The sequence below is a fragment of the Cygnus atratus genome, chromosome 4 (assembly GCF_013377495.2).
Source record: "Cygnus atratus isolate AKBS03 ecotype Queensland, Australia chromosome 4, CAtr_DNAZoo_HiC_assembly, whole genome shotgun sequence".
Taxonomy (NCBI): domain Eukaryota; kingdom Metazoa; phylum Chordata; class Aves; order Anseriformes; family Anatidae; genus Cygnus; species Cygnus atratus.
Genome location: NC_066365.1, coordinates 67,794,693 through 67,806,772, shown reverse-complemented (window position 1 = coordinate 67,806,772; position 12,080 = coordinate 67,794,693). Strand labels below are relative to the sequence as shown.

The 12,080-nt window shown below is 35.6% G+C and overlaps 1 protein-coding gene across 1 annotated transcript in view; it reads left to right on the top strand.

Annotated features, from left to right (window-relative positions):
• The window catches only part of RGS12 (regulator of G protein signaling 12), a 74,957-nt gene that overhangs the window by 54,229 nt on the left and 8,648 nt on the right, over positions 1-12,080 (top strand). The window contains exons 6-12 of the mRNA XM_035547465.2: positions 1,379-1,471; positions 2,679-2,822; positions 5,629-5,808; positions 7,039-7,192; positions 8,420-8,496; positions 9,253-9,453; positions 10,689-10,762. Of these exons, the coding sequence (XP_035403358.1) occupies positions 1,379-1,471; positions 2,679-2,822; positions 5,629-5,808; positions 7,039-7,192; positions 8,420-8,496; positions 9,253-9,453; positions 10,689-10,762 (923 nt within the window). The remainder of the gene's footprint in view (positions 1-1,378; positions 1,472-2,678; positions 2,823-5,628; positions 5,809-7,038; positions 7,193-8,419; positions 8,497-9,252; positions 9,454-10,688; positions 10,763-12,080) is intronic.

The following is a 12,080-nucleotide window of genomic DNA, read 5'->3' as shown; positions in this document are numbered from 1 at the left end:
GAGAGACCTGATTGCAGTTCCCTCCTCAAGTGGTTCAAACCAACATCTCCAGCCTCCCAGCCATATTTTGACAACTACTAGGCTATGTAATGTTTCAAGCGGGGCTCCATTCAGTCCTCCTAATTGTTGTGCAGCCAGCTGTGCCAAAATCATGTGGCCAAAAAGAAGGCAAACAGGAGATTTCTGGAGATGTGAAGGCACTGAGTGGGGAAGTAGGCAGTTGGGTTCCAGTTCCTGCTCACTAATTTGATTCTCTTCTAATCTGTAATTACATGTACAACAAACCAATGTCCCCTGACTACTCTCTGGATTTTTTTTACTTTTTTTTTTTTTTTAATTTTCAGGTTAGGCATCTAAAAAACTTTTAGTTTAAATGGAGAGGCTGCTAGTGCATTTAGGCTCTGTGTGTTGTAGTCTGTCTCAACTGTTTTTTTACAGTTGTACTCTCTGAACTCTGTGCAAATCCTAAAAGGACACATAAGGTTTAGTTTTAAGTATTCCTGTGAAGATTCCTCTGAGACTGCCTTGAATGTTAAGGAAACTTGAGTGTATAGCAGTGTGATGTTTGAGTGAAGGTTGTGGCTTGTGTGATAACCTAAATCCTTTTCACTTAAACACTGATAGGTAAAGCTCTAAAGCATAAACAAGCATTATTCCAACTAAATGAGTCACTGGAGAGTTTTTAGAGGCCCAAGTTTATTTTTTAGAGTGATTTTTTTTTTTTTTTAATAATGGGTAAAATGCTTTCAAGAAATATGTTGAGACAAAATTGAATTCTACAGATTTGAATCAGGGACAGTATGTCTTTGTACAATTTTCAAACTGAATGGGATCTTGGTCCTTATTTGGACCTTTGGATGCTGTAATATAAATGTGATTATTGTGTGTTTTAGTGAGAGATTTTATTTTCCTCTAAGAATGTCTTTTCCAAGGAGAATCCATCTGAACACAAAAAGCAGGCAGTGATTAAATATTCTTGTAGTGAGCATGTGATGCAGAAAATTGCTGTAATGAATACACAGTTGGTTATGCACACTGCTTGATAAACATTCTATTCTATTATTAGTACTGCAATTAAAGGCAGCTAGTTTACGGTGTAATTTTTTAATGTACTTATACATTATTTAAATTTTTATTAGGTTTATTCGCTAGTATATATACTACTTAACATGAAATTTCATTTTTGTTTGTGAAAATGATATGATTGCAACTTGATGCATTATTTTCAATTGTATACATTTAAAAGAAATGAGAGAGGAAAAGCGCTAGGCATATATTGGACATGCATTACAACTGGACTGAATTATTATCACTGCAAAACTGCAAGTAACTTGTTTTCTTTATGATGCACTTAATTATTTGCTTATTTTCACCCTAGGAATTTCTGCGGAAGGAATTTAGTGAAGAAAATATTTTATTCTGGCAGGCCTGTGAATATTTTAACCATGTACCTGCACATGATAAAAAAGAGGTAAGTCAATATTGCGTTTCAATATGTGGTGTTGCTTGCTACAAACTGTTACTTCTTCAAGATTATTGAAATTATTAGAACTATGCTTGGTCTACTGTGATTTCACTACACTAGAGTTAGAGCCTCAGTCTAATTTTCTGTCTCCTGAGAGTACTGTCCCAGGTTGAAGTTGTTGGAAATATTTAGGATTCAGTGAAATGCAGAGATAGCTCTGTAAAAATGAGCTAAGCTATTTTGGATGTTGAAAAACGTCTAGCCCAGTGTAAGAGAGTGCAGAGCAAATTAATTTAACATGTCAAGGAGAGGTGAAAGTTAGCCTCTGTTGTGCTCTTTCAGCTAAACTGCCTCTACTTGCTAAGATAATTTGTTTATAATGTGTTTGTAACTAACGTGGATATGTATATACACTAATATATCTGCTGCAGTAAAGGTATTAATGTTTTTTCACAGATTATGAGAATCTGTATCTCATTCTTTTAATAGTCTGACATTGGTCAGGCAATCTTAGTTACATGAATTTTGTGCAGGTTTGCAACAACTGCTGTCAACATCACAACTGCGTGTAGTCAGGTTTACACTGTGGAAATGGATTCAGCTTCCTAGTACCTCTTTGCTCCGTTATGGACCATCATTTTTTTCCCCACTTTCTTCTGTCTTAGAACAATGTATTTTCTGAACACTCAGGGCTCTGAGCTCAGTTTGGTGTGCTTTTTTCATTCCTTCTATAATGTAGGTGTTTCAAAGTAAACAAGATAAAAATAGCACATGAATATTTTCTAACAGTAAATATTCAAATATATGTTTACATTTTTCTAACTTCTAGAAATTGAATCTTAGAGAATTAATTTAAATAGTAACCATTATCTGAAAGGTTTAAAATATAAAATACCTCTTCTCCTTCTCAAAATAGTATTTGATGTGGTTCGCCTTTATTAATTTCATAGTTTAATTATTTTAAGTTTTATTTTGATGGTATCTTTTACCTCTTAGGAAATATCTGATGAGTATTTACAATTTTAAAGGAAAAAAAACCTGTTTCCTTCCTAAAGCTAACAAAAGCCATTAAATGAAAAATGCTTATATATATTTAGGAAATTGGAATGGCTCTATGTTTTTGGATGAAATACATCGGTATTAAAAATAGATGTGTAAAGATGCATTTGCAAAGTTGCATATAAATTAATAGGATAGCATTGGTTTTCTACAGCTTTCTTACAGAGCTCGGGAGATCTTCACTAAGTTTTTGTGTAGCAAAGCTACAACTCCAGTTAATATTGATAGCCAGGCACAGCTGGCAGATGATATTCTCAATTCCCCACATCCAGATATGTTCAAGGAACAGCAACTTCAGGTAACTATCGAAAACATAACATTGTTGTACATTTGTCTGTTATCTTTTCCTTTGAAGTGCTTTGAAATGTATAAAAGTATTTTTACATGCCGTGTACTTTACTGCCTATACAAACACAGAGAAGTCAAGATCATAGAGATTCTGTTAGTGGTACAGAAAAAGGCTGCATAAAGGACTGGTACTTGATTGTTCTTCTGTACATTTGAGGATGTATAGAAAACTGCCATTAACTAAATCATCTGAAAAATATAACTGAAATGAAGATTTAGTGCAAGTAAATAGTACCATGTGATGAAATACCATTGCATACAGTGTTTGCATATGGTTGCTTGTTCTTTCCTTTAATGGAGAACTCTGTACACAAATAGTATCTAATTTTGGTAAAAGTGGCTTGTAAAATATGCCTGTTCTATTGAAGGATGTGCTTTAATAGAACTGTCAAACAAGGAGCTTATTGAAACTGTTGGTGTCTGAAGACCTCTGAAGCAGATGCATTTTAAGTAATTTTGATGTTCCCAACAGAACAGTTCTGTAACAACAGGATATATTTTACATTTTCTGTAGAATTTAAGTTTCGCCTTTTTTTGTCCAAATAAACTCTTCTCTAACTCCCACCTTAACAATTTAGTAGTAGAAATAATTTTGAGATCATATTTTTTAGGAACCAAGGGTATAGATTTAAATGCGTAAATGAAGCAAGTCACAATCATATTCTAAGTGCAGCCTCAGATTGCATGCTTTTGGGTGTAAGAGCAGATGGGTGTAGTAACTTTCTCCATCTGCAAATATGGGGAGAGAAGGGTAGTCCTGACTGCTGGTCTGGCAGCTTCTAGCATACAGTGAAGCATACAACTGCCCCATGTGCAGCTCCCAAAGTGCATTTTCATGCACTCCTAATCTTGGCTTTCCATGTCTGGATTCTTCTTCACCTTCTTGTTTGGTGGAGCAGATGGTGTTCTCATTAGTATGGTGGCTGTGCTGATGCAGGTTTTCTTCCTCCTATGAAGATGTAATGACAGTTACTTCTGTCTCATTGAGCAGCCTTGCAGCTAGTTGTGCTGAGTTACTAATGTTGTGTTGTCTGGCTGAGGCAAGTGCTCGGTAAGGAACTGCCTTGATGGCCCTGTGTATCTTGGTTTCACTAGGTTAGAAAACAGTGGGTCAGTTTTGTGGTCCTGGTGGGTGGTGTGACCTTGGGAACAGAGAACTGCAGGTGAGTTTGGTTTGTGCAACACATGCACAGACTTTCCAAGTTCAGCTCACAGTAACTACACCATGTTAACAGTGAGAAGGATTGTATTTTTCACAGGGTGAGAGATTCTCCATTGTGAGCAGTTTTTCTAATGGGAAGGGTCTCTGACACTAAATTGTCTCTTTGACACCTCATTGAGGGCTCACTAGACTTTGTGCTAGGCTGTTTCAGCGCACTAAACAGGTAAAATTAACCCTACAAAAGTAAGTGTTTTTTAGATAGGAAAACCATTTATTGGAAGATACAACAGAACCAACAGGCAGCACCTATGAGGGAATGGAAATATGGCTGGAGGTGAGAACGTGGATGTCAGCATTCAGTTTGGATTAGGTTTTCGTGACACTTCAGCATCAAGTTCTCTCTGCATTATCTTGCTGTTTGCCAGAAAACCTTTGGGCTAGTGCTTGTTGAGAAGATTGTCTCTGTTTGAAAAATGCTTTCTGTCTGCAGTTGGGCCCCTGTGGCTTTGTGATGGGCTGCTCCGTAGACTCCTGTCAGTGCTGTAGCCAGTTGGGTGGTGCGTACCATTCTTCTGTTGTAGGGAGTTAGTCATGTCCAAAGAGGAGACATTTGTACTGTTTTTTTTCAGATCATGTGCAGTTAGCTTAGTCATGAGAGAAGATAGAAAGTTAAAAGTATGAATTCACTTAAAACTATAGGTTTGCAAAAATGGAACAATATATCTGATGTTCCTTTTAGCAGCTAAGAAAGAACTTTTCTTCTTTTACTTGCATAAATTTAGCTTTGGCTAAATTAGCCTTGGACATTTGCTCCAGGTGTGGTATAGAGTTGCTCTCTTCTTATGTTGTTCTTCTTCCTTCTTATGTTGTTAAAAATGTGTGTTGGTCTCACTCAGAGGAGCCATCTTATATAATATGTTCTTTTTCAAGGTCTTGATGTACATTACTTTGATCATTGGATCCTCCAAAACCAACGATCCTTTGTTTATTATTATTGGGTATATGAACACTATTATAGTGCTGTACAGGGCTCTTTGCTCCTCCCTGTGTCAGTAGTTAACCTTGTATATCTTGTACCATTATATATTGTTGCATGCTGTGATTATATCATGTTCTTGAGTTTTAGACCATAAACATTCTTCTTGTTTACAGATACCTTAAAAACACTTGTATAATTTAACAGATCCTAAGTAATATACAGTACTGATGCAAAAATTTCTTAAAAATATTTCAAATGGCTAGTTTGCTATGTGCTTCGTATAGAATGTGCAGACAAATAATACAGTAAAAGATGGATATGAGGGTGGTGTTGTCAAGACTGCGCATCTCAACTTCTTATGAACTTTGGACTATATGGAAATCATAACATTTCTCTGAAGGAAGAGATCAAATTCTGTTTCCTTCTAAATTGGTATAATATATTTAACCAGATCTAAACCAAATCATGCCTACTGCTGTTTACTGGTTCGTGTACTAAATTTTGTGGAAGTTGGCTGTTGTGAAATAGCTTTTTTTTTTTTTTTAACGTGTTATTTAAGCTTGTTATTTGTTATTTAAGCTTGTGTAACCGTTATCTTTTGCATTTTAATTTCAGATTTTTAACTTGATGAAGTTTGATAGCTATACTCGCTTTCTCAAATCCCCCCTTTACCAAGAATGCATCCTAGCTGAAGTAGAAGGTCGTACTCTTCCAGATCCACAGCGTGTTCCCAGCAGTCCTACTTCTAAACACAGTATCAGTTCAGAGAAGTCCAATATCTCAACACCGAAAAAGGTTACTTTTGATTTCATTATTGTTATCTGAAAAATATGGTCTTAAATACCATTTTCCAAGTTATTTAGAAGTGCAAAGATAATATATGAAAAACAATTAGAATGTTTGTCTAGTGATGCTGGCAAATACTAAGATTACAAAATATTTATGTTCTCAGGAAAATACTTATATTGTTTTAATCCACACCTTTGAATCAGATTTTTAGCTGTAGTCTTCCTGAGTATAATTTTAAATCTATATTATAATTTAAATATGTGTAAAAATAAAAACTGGGGATTATTTTCATGCATCAGTTCAGAATTTTATTTTGATTGAATATTGGGTTTGAGATGTAGTATTTTAACCTTTGCTGAGAGCTGCGATTTTTATCAGAAATTATTTGACGAATCTTGACCCAATCTAACTCAGTTTTGAAGAGGATACTCTTTAAATGTCTTATGCCATACTAAACTAAGATCATTCTGTGTAAAGCAGGTACAGTTCCTTAAAAAATAGACCTGTAGTCTTACTGATCTCCTAACATTATTGAAAGTTTATTCTTCATCTGGATAATACCACCATGGTATTACATAACTGCACGGGTAAATTATAACTTTGCATTTGTCATGTCAATCACTATGCATTAGCCCATCTGCTTTCATGTATTTTTATGACTAGGAACCTTTAAAAGTAGCATTTTAAAGAATAGTCTAATAATCTAACAAGAATAGCATGTTAAAAGCAAGTTTAGTTTATTAGCATGCATTCCTAAAGTTTGTATTCTTCAGCATTAATAAATACTTTATAAGTGTGAAACAGTACATTGCCATTGTCTCAAATGCAGTTCACGTTCACGCCCAGCCTAGAAAAAATACCTGAAATATCTAAATGGAAATTCTGTGTTGTAAAATTAAGACGAAAGGCTTTTCCACAGTAACTGGTAAGCTGTGAAGAGCTCTTTCATGTTTACAGGAGCTCTATGTGGCTTGTTTTCAGCTACTGTATTATAGTCCCTACCTAGTAGAACATCTTCATCACATATTTCTTTTGGTTTCCACGGTTGTCTTTTTTTTTTTTTTTTTTTTTTTTTCCTTCTGGGAGGGGTGCTGGCTATATAGTTATTGATAGGGTAAAGATGACAACTAACCTGACCATCACATTCATTTAGGAAGAAGTGTGTGAGGTTTGTTTTATAGGTAATATGCTTACAAGTGTGTTCCAACCAATGATTTAATTGTGTTTTGGTGATAGTTAAGTGGTAAATCAAAGTCAGGAAGATCCTTAAATGAAGAGTCAGGAGAGGAGGACACTGAGAAGAAAAAAAGGGGGACGTTTTTCTCATGGTCAAGAAGTAAGAGTTTGGGAAAATCACAGAAGAGAAAGGAAAATGGTGATTATCAACATGGTGAGTGTTCACATCCCACATTGTTGCCCACTTGTTTCATTGGTAGATGTGACTAATCACATCATATTGAGTTTGCTTCTAAGTACATCTCTAGGTGTGACAGAGGGAAAAGAAACTGTCAGATCAGAAGGCCATAGTGTCACTGGGAGCTGTATTGAAACAGGTGTAAAAATAGAAGTATGAAAATGTTTAAACTTCATTGTATGGACTTCCAAGAGACTTCTTTTTCCTGCTTTACAGTACACTCCGTGTTTCTTTGTGCTGGCAATTGCTTTTTAAAGCAGAACACTGCTATATTTATAGTAAGATAATTTCAGCCCTTTACAGAGAAGTTCAGGAGCTGTACATGCAAATAATGTTGTAGCTACAGCTATTTAAAAAACCCTCCATCAACATGGTCCTACCAATCTTTCTTTTATTAATACCACACAGGTACATTCACTTTTGAACACACTCACTATTTCCCTTTCCTATTATTCAGGAAAGGACTTTTCCTGTTTAGTCCTTTCCTGATTAAAACGAAGGAAGAAGAGTCAGAGTTGTGAAAGCCCTTGTAATCTGCTGCTTTGTTGCTTAACTGTTTTCAAGAGTTTAAGGAAGACTTTCCTATGAATGCACCAGTACACGGTCTCTAGAGGAAGAGATGAAAGTGTTGGATTAACTCATTCTATTGAGTTAAAATAATAGAGAAATTTCATCAAAGCACCAAATTTAGACTGTGTGATTATTGTGTTTTCTTCTTGTCTATTTTCTAGTAAAGCCACACTCCCATAAGATATCTTTGATCAAATTAATAGTTTGTGTTCTTATATATGCGAGTATAAGAGACATAAGGATTATAGACCTAAGTTTCTGAAAGTGACTAGTGATTGTATGAAATCTCAGTTTTCTAACACCATACTTGCTCTTAAAGAAAATATTTATCTCCCCTTACAATATCTGAAGAGGTAAACTAATTTTTAAATTTAAAAAAATACTTCAGGATTTTATATATATAAAAATATCATAAAAACAAGTTGGGTTGTTCAAGAGTTGCATAACTTGACCAAATATTGTTTCAATTTTTTGTGCTTCGGTTCACAGGATGAGTATTTGGAGTTTTCCTTTAATGAAAAAATGATTTCTCTAACCAGAGGAGCTAATGTTTTGCAATAACTTTCTGTATTATAAGAAATTATATATATAAAAAAAAACATATTACTGATCATTTATTCTTTCCATAAACAGATTCTATTCAGTCCAATGGGTTATCATACAGGCGGGAATCACAAGGCTCCATGTCATCAACTGCTAGTCTTGACTTGGTAATGGTTTGCTCTTAATAATGAAGTGGGGAAGCAGTGAAAACAGTGAATTATTATTTTTTTAAGAAGTCTGAAGTAATTTGTTTAAAGTAATGCTATTGGAAAGCATCTTAAAGTGACACATTTAGAGGACAAGATGTAGTATTAAGCAATTTTAGAATGCTAGAACTGTAATAGAGATTGTGTTCATAAAATGTGTCTAATTTTGTCCTTTTATCAGAAAGATATCCTTTGTATCCTGTTTTCTCTGTCTGAACTTCAGACACCAGTAAACTTCTAGAATAAAAGTTTACCTTTCAAGGGGAGCTACTGTAGCTCTTTATAAACAGTTTTTTCCATCTACCAGACATTTGAGATCTTTTTCTGAAGAGCTACACATTAAAGCTTTCCCTTTGCTTGACCCATATTCGTGTTAGGCTGATTTCTGTGGTACCAGAATTCCTCCCTGTTTCTTTTAAAGTTGTGAATTGTTCTTCTTGTCATCATGACTTAATTTTTCTCCTAAAATTAGAGAGAAGAGAGGTAGGGAATTACAAACCTCACGATTTTGTGCTCATATGTGGGGAAATAATCAGCGAAGATGCTGTGATTTCTAACCATCGTGTTCTGTGTTCACAGTCTGAAATTAATCAAATGCAAAATTAATAATAGAACATAATTTATTTTACTATTTTGAATTAATTTTACCTACGTTGAAATGAAAGAATGTGGTATTTTCCCATTGGGCATTGACTTTTCTTTCTTTTTCTTGTCAAGTCTGAAACCTCTAGATTACCTGCATTTGTACCAGATAAAGAGAAATCCCCCAAATACTGCTGTGTAAACCTTCCAGATGGTTCTTCCAGCAAAATGGCTGTTAAATCTGGATTCTCTATCAAAGAGGTGCTATCTGGGCTCTGTGAGAAACATGGCATTAACATAGCTGCAGTGGACCTTTTTTTAGTTGGAGGCGATAAGGTAGTGCATATTCTCGTGCTTTCTTTTTCCTTTTCCTTCCTTCCATTTTTTTTTTTTTTTTAGAGTTTTCATAGTCATTTTACTAATAAGAAATTCTGTTCCCAATAGTAACATATATCTCCTGGTTCTACCGATAGCTCTACATTGGCAATTCTAGTTAGTTAAAGAACAATTTTAGTGAAACTAGAATCAAAGTTTATGACAAGAATTTAGAACATGAAGAAATGGCCTCCAGTTGAGCCGGGGAGGTTTTGGTTGGTTATTAGGAAAAATTTCTTCACTGAAAGGGTTGTGAAACAGTGGAAGTGGGAACCACTCCAGAGAAGTGGTTTAGTCACCGTCTCTGGAGGTATTTAAAAGACATTTAGATGTGGTGTTTCGGGACATGGTCTAGTGGTAGGCTTGGCAGCGTAGGTTAATGGTTGGACTTGATGATCTTTAAGGTCTTTTCCAACCTAAATGATTCTACAGTTCTGTGATTCTAATTTCCTTACAATAATAGGTTAATTTAGGTATCTGGTCCATTTAGTTTGTCCTGGGAAAAAGGGTTAGGGTGTAGAAGTATCCACATAGAAAACATATGTGATTGTAGATGGTTCTTCATTAAAATAAACAAAAAAACATAACGACATTCAGTTGTTCAAAGCCGAAACAAGACAAATTCATGCTAGAATTAAGGTACATATTTTAATATTGAGGAAAATTTCCAAGGCAGCAGCTTACCTTGGTGGGGGATGATAGCACTTACTCCAACAGATGTGTCTGCAGTTCAAAGAGCAGCTGTGGATGTGAAACATTTAATTTTTTTGAATTTGTCATTATGATCAATCTAGATGATTATGATAGCAAATATTAATGCATGTACATAGTTATGTGCCTGTTCTTTTAAATCTTTCAATGACTGCTAATTTTCCATGTTTTTTTCACGTGTCATTCATTCTATGTAATAGTTTAAGCTGGAGGATCTAAGATTGTTTTAAAACACCGATTTCCTGAATACCTGATTACTGCAGTAGAAGTTGAAGTTTGGTCATTGTCCTGCAACTAGACAAAGAAAGATAGACCTCAATCTATTTGCTTACTGTAAATTAATATCCATTAGAATGTATACAACCTATACTAGCAATTTTCTTAGTTATCTGAACAGCGCTTTTTTAAAATCTCATAGCTGTTCTTTATTACATATTTTAAAATTTATTTATTCTCTCTCCTTTTGTTCCTGATGTGCTCTTTAGCCGCTTGTATTGCACCAAGACAGTAGCATCCTGGAGTCTCGGGACCTACGTTTAGAAAAACGCACTTTATTTCGGTAAGAATCAAAAATGCTATCTTTTTCTGGCATTTTCCATCCCAACTTTTTGTAAATGCACTAAAGTAAATTGTTAGTTGCCTGTGCAGTGAAACAGCAGTTAATGCCTAAAAGAATTGCTTTGAGTCTGATTTAAAAAAATAATAGTTAGCCACACAAGGCAGTATTTTGGATTATAATCCAGAATCCATTGTACAGACACACTAGAAGAAATAGGCAGTAGTATCAAGCAAATAGTCTCATCTGAATAAGGAAGGTGACCCAACATTTGTGACTGAAAATGACTGATAGCCATGTCTTGCAGTTTACTCTCAGTGTGTTGTGGTTTAACCCGGCCAGCAGGTAACCGCCACACAGCCGTTTGCTCACCCTCCCCCCTGTGGGATGGGGGAGATAATCAGAAAAAAAGTAAAAGCTTGTGGGTTGAGATAAAGATAGTTTATTAGGATAGAAAAGAAATAAAATAATAATAATTATAATAGTAATAATAATAAAGTGTACAAAACAAGTGATGCACAATGCATTTGCTCACCACCTGATGGACTGATGCCCATCCCATCCCTGAGCAGCGTTGTTCACCCCCCCCACTTCATCCCCCCCTCAGTCCAGCCACCCCATATTAATTGCTCAGCATGATGCCATATGGTGTGGCATATCCATTTGGCCAGTTTGGATCAGCTGTCCCGGTTCTGTCCCCTCTCAGCTCCTCGTGTACCCTCAGCCTCTTCTCTGGCGAGGTGGTGTGAGAAGCTGAAAAATTCTTGGCTTAGTAATAAGCACCGCTCTGCAACAACTAAAACATCAGTGTGTTATCAACATTATTCTCATCCTAAATCCAAAACACAGCACCATACCAGCTACTAGGAGGAAAACTACCTCTATCCTGGCTGAAACCAGGATGAAGTGTAAGTCCATTTTTACTTCAGATTGCAATAAAACTTACACAGGAGAGATGTCTTTAGCATGGGCAATCTCTGAGCACACACGTGTGCCTGTTAGGTGGTCTGCCTGTGTTTAAACTGATCTCCCTTAGATTTAGAACTATCTAAATGCTTCCTCTTCAGGTGACAGTGAGATAGGGTGCCTCTAAAAGGTAATTCAGATCAGGGCAACCAGTGCAAGGATCAATAGGAGAAATATGGAGCTACAGGAACGTTTTGAACTGACTAGAGCAGCACCTGGTGAATTTCAAACACTGAAAAATGAAGTTTTCTTGATTGTTGTCATAGATTCAAGTGGACTTTAAATGCCAGTATTCCAGGTTAGGGACAACTATATATATTTATGATCTCAGGCTTAACTGCTCAAGCTGGAGCAA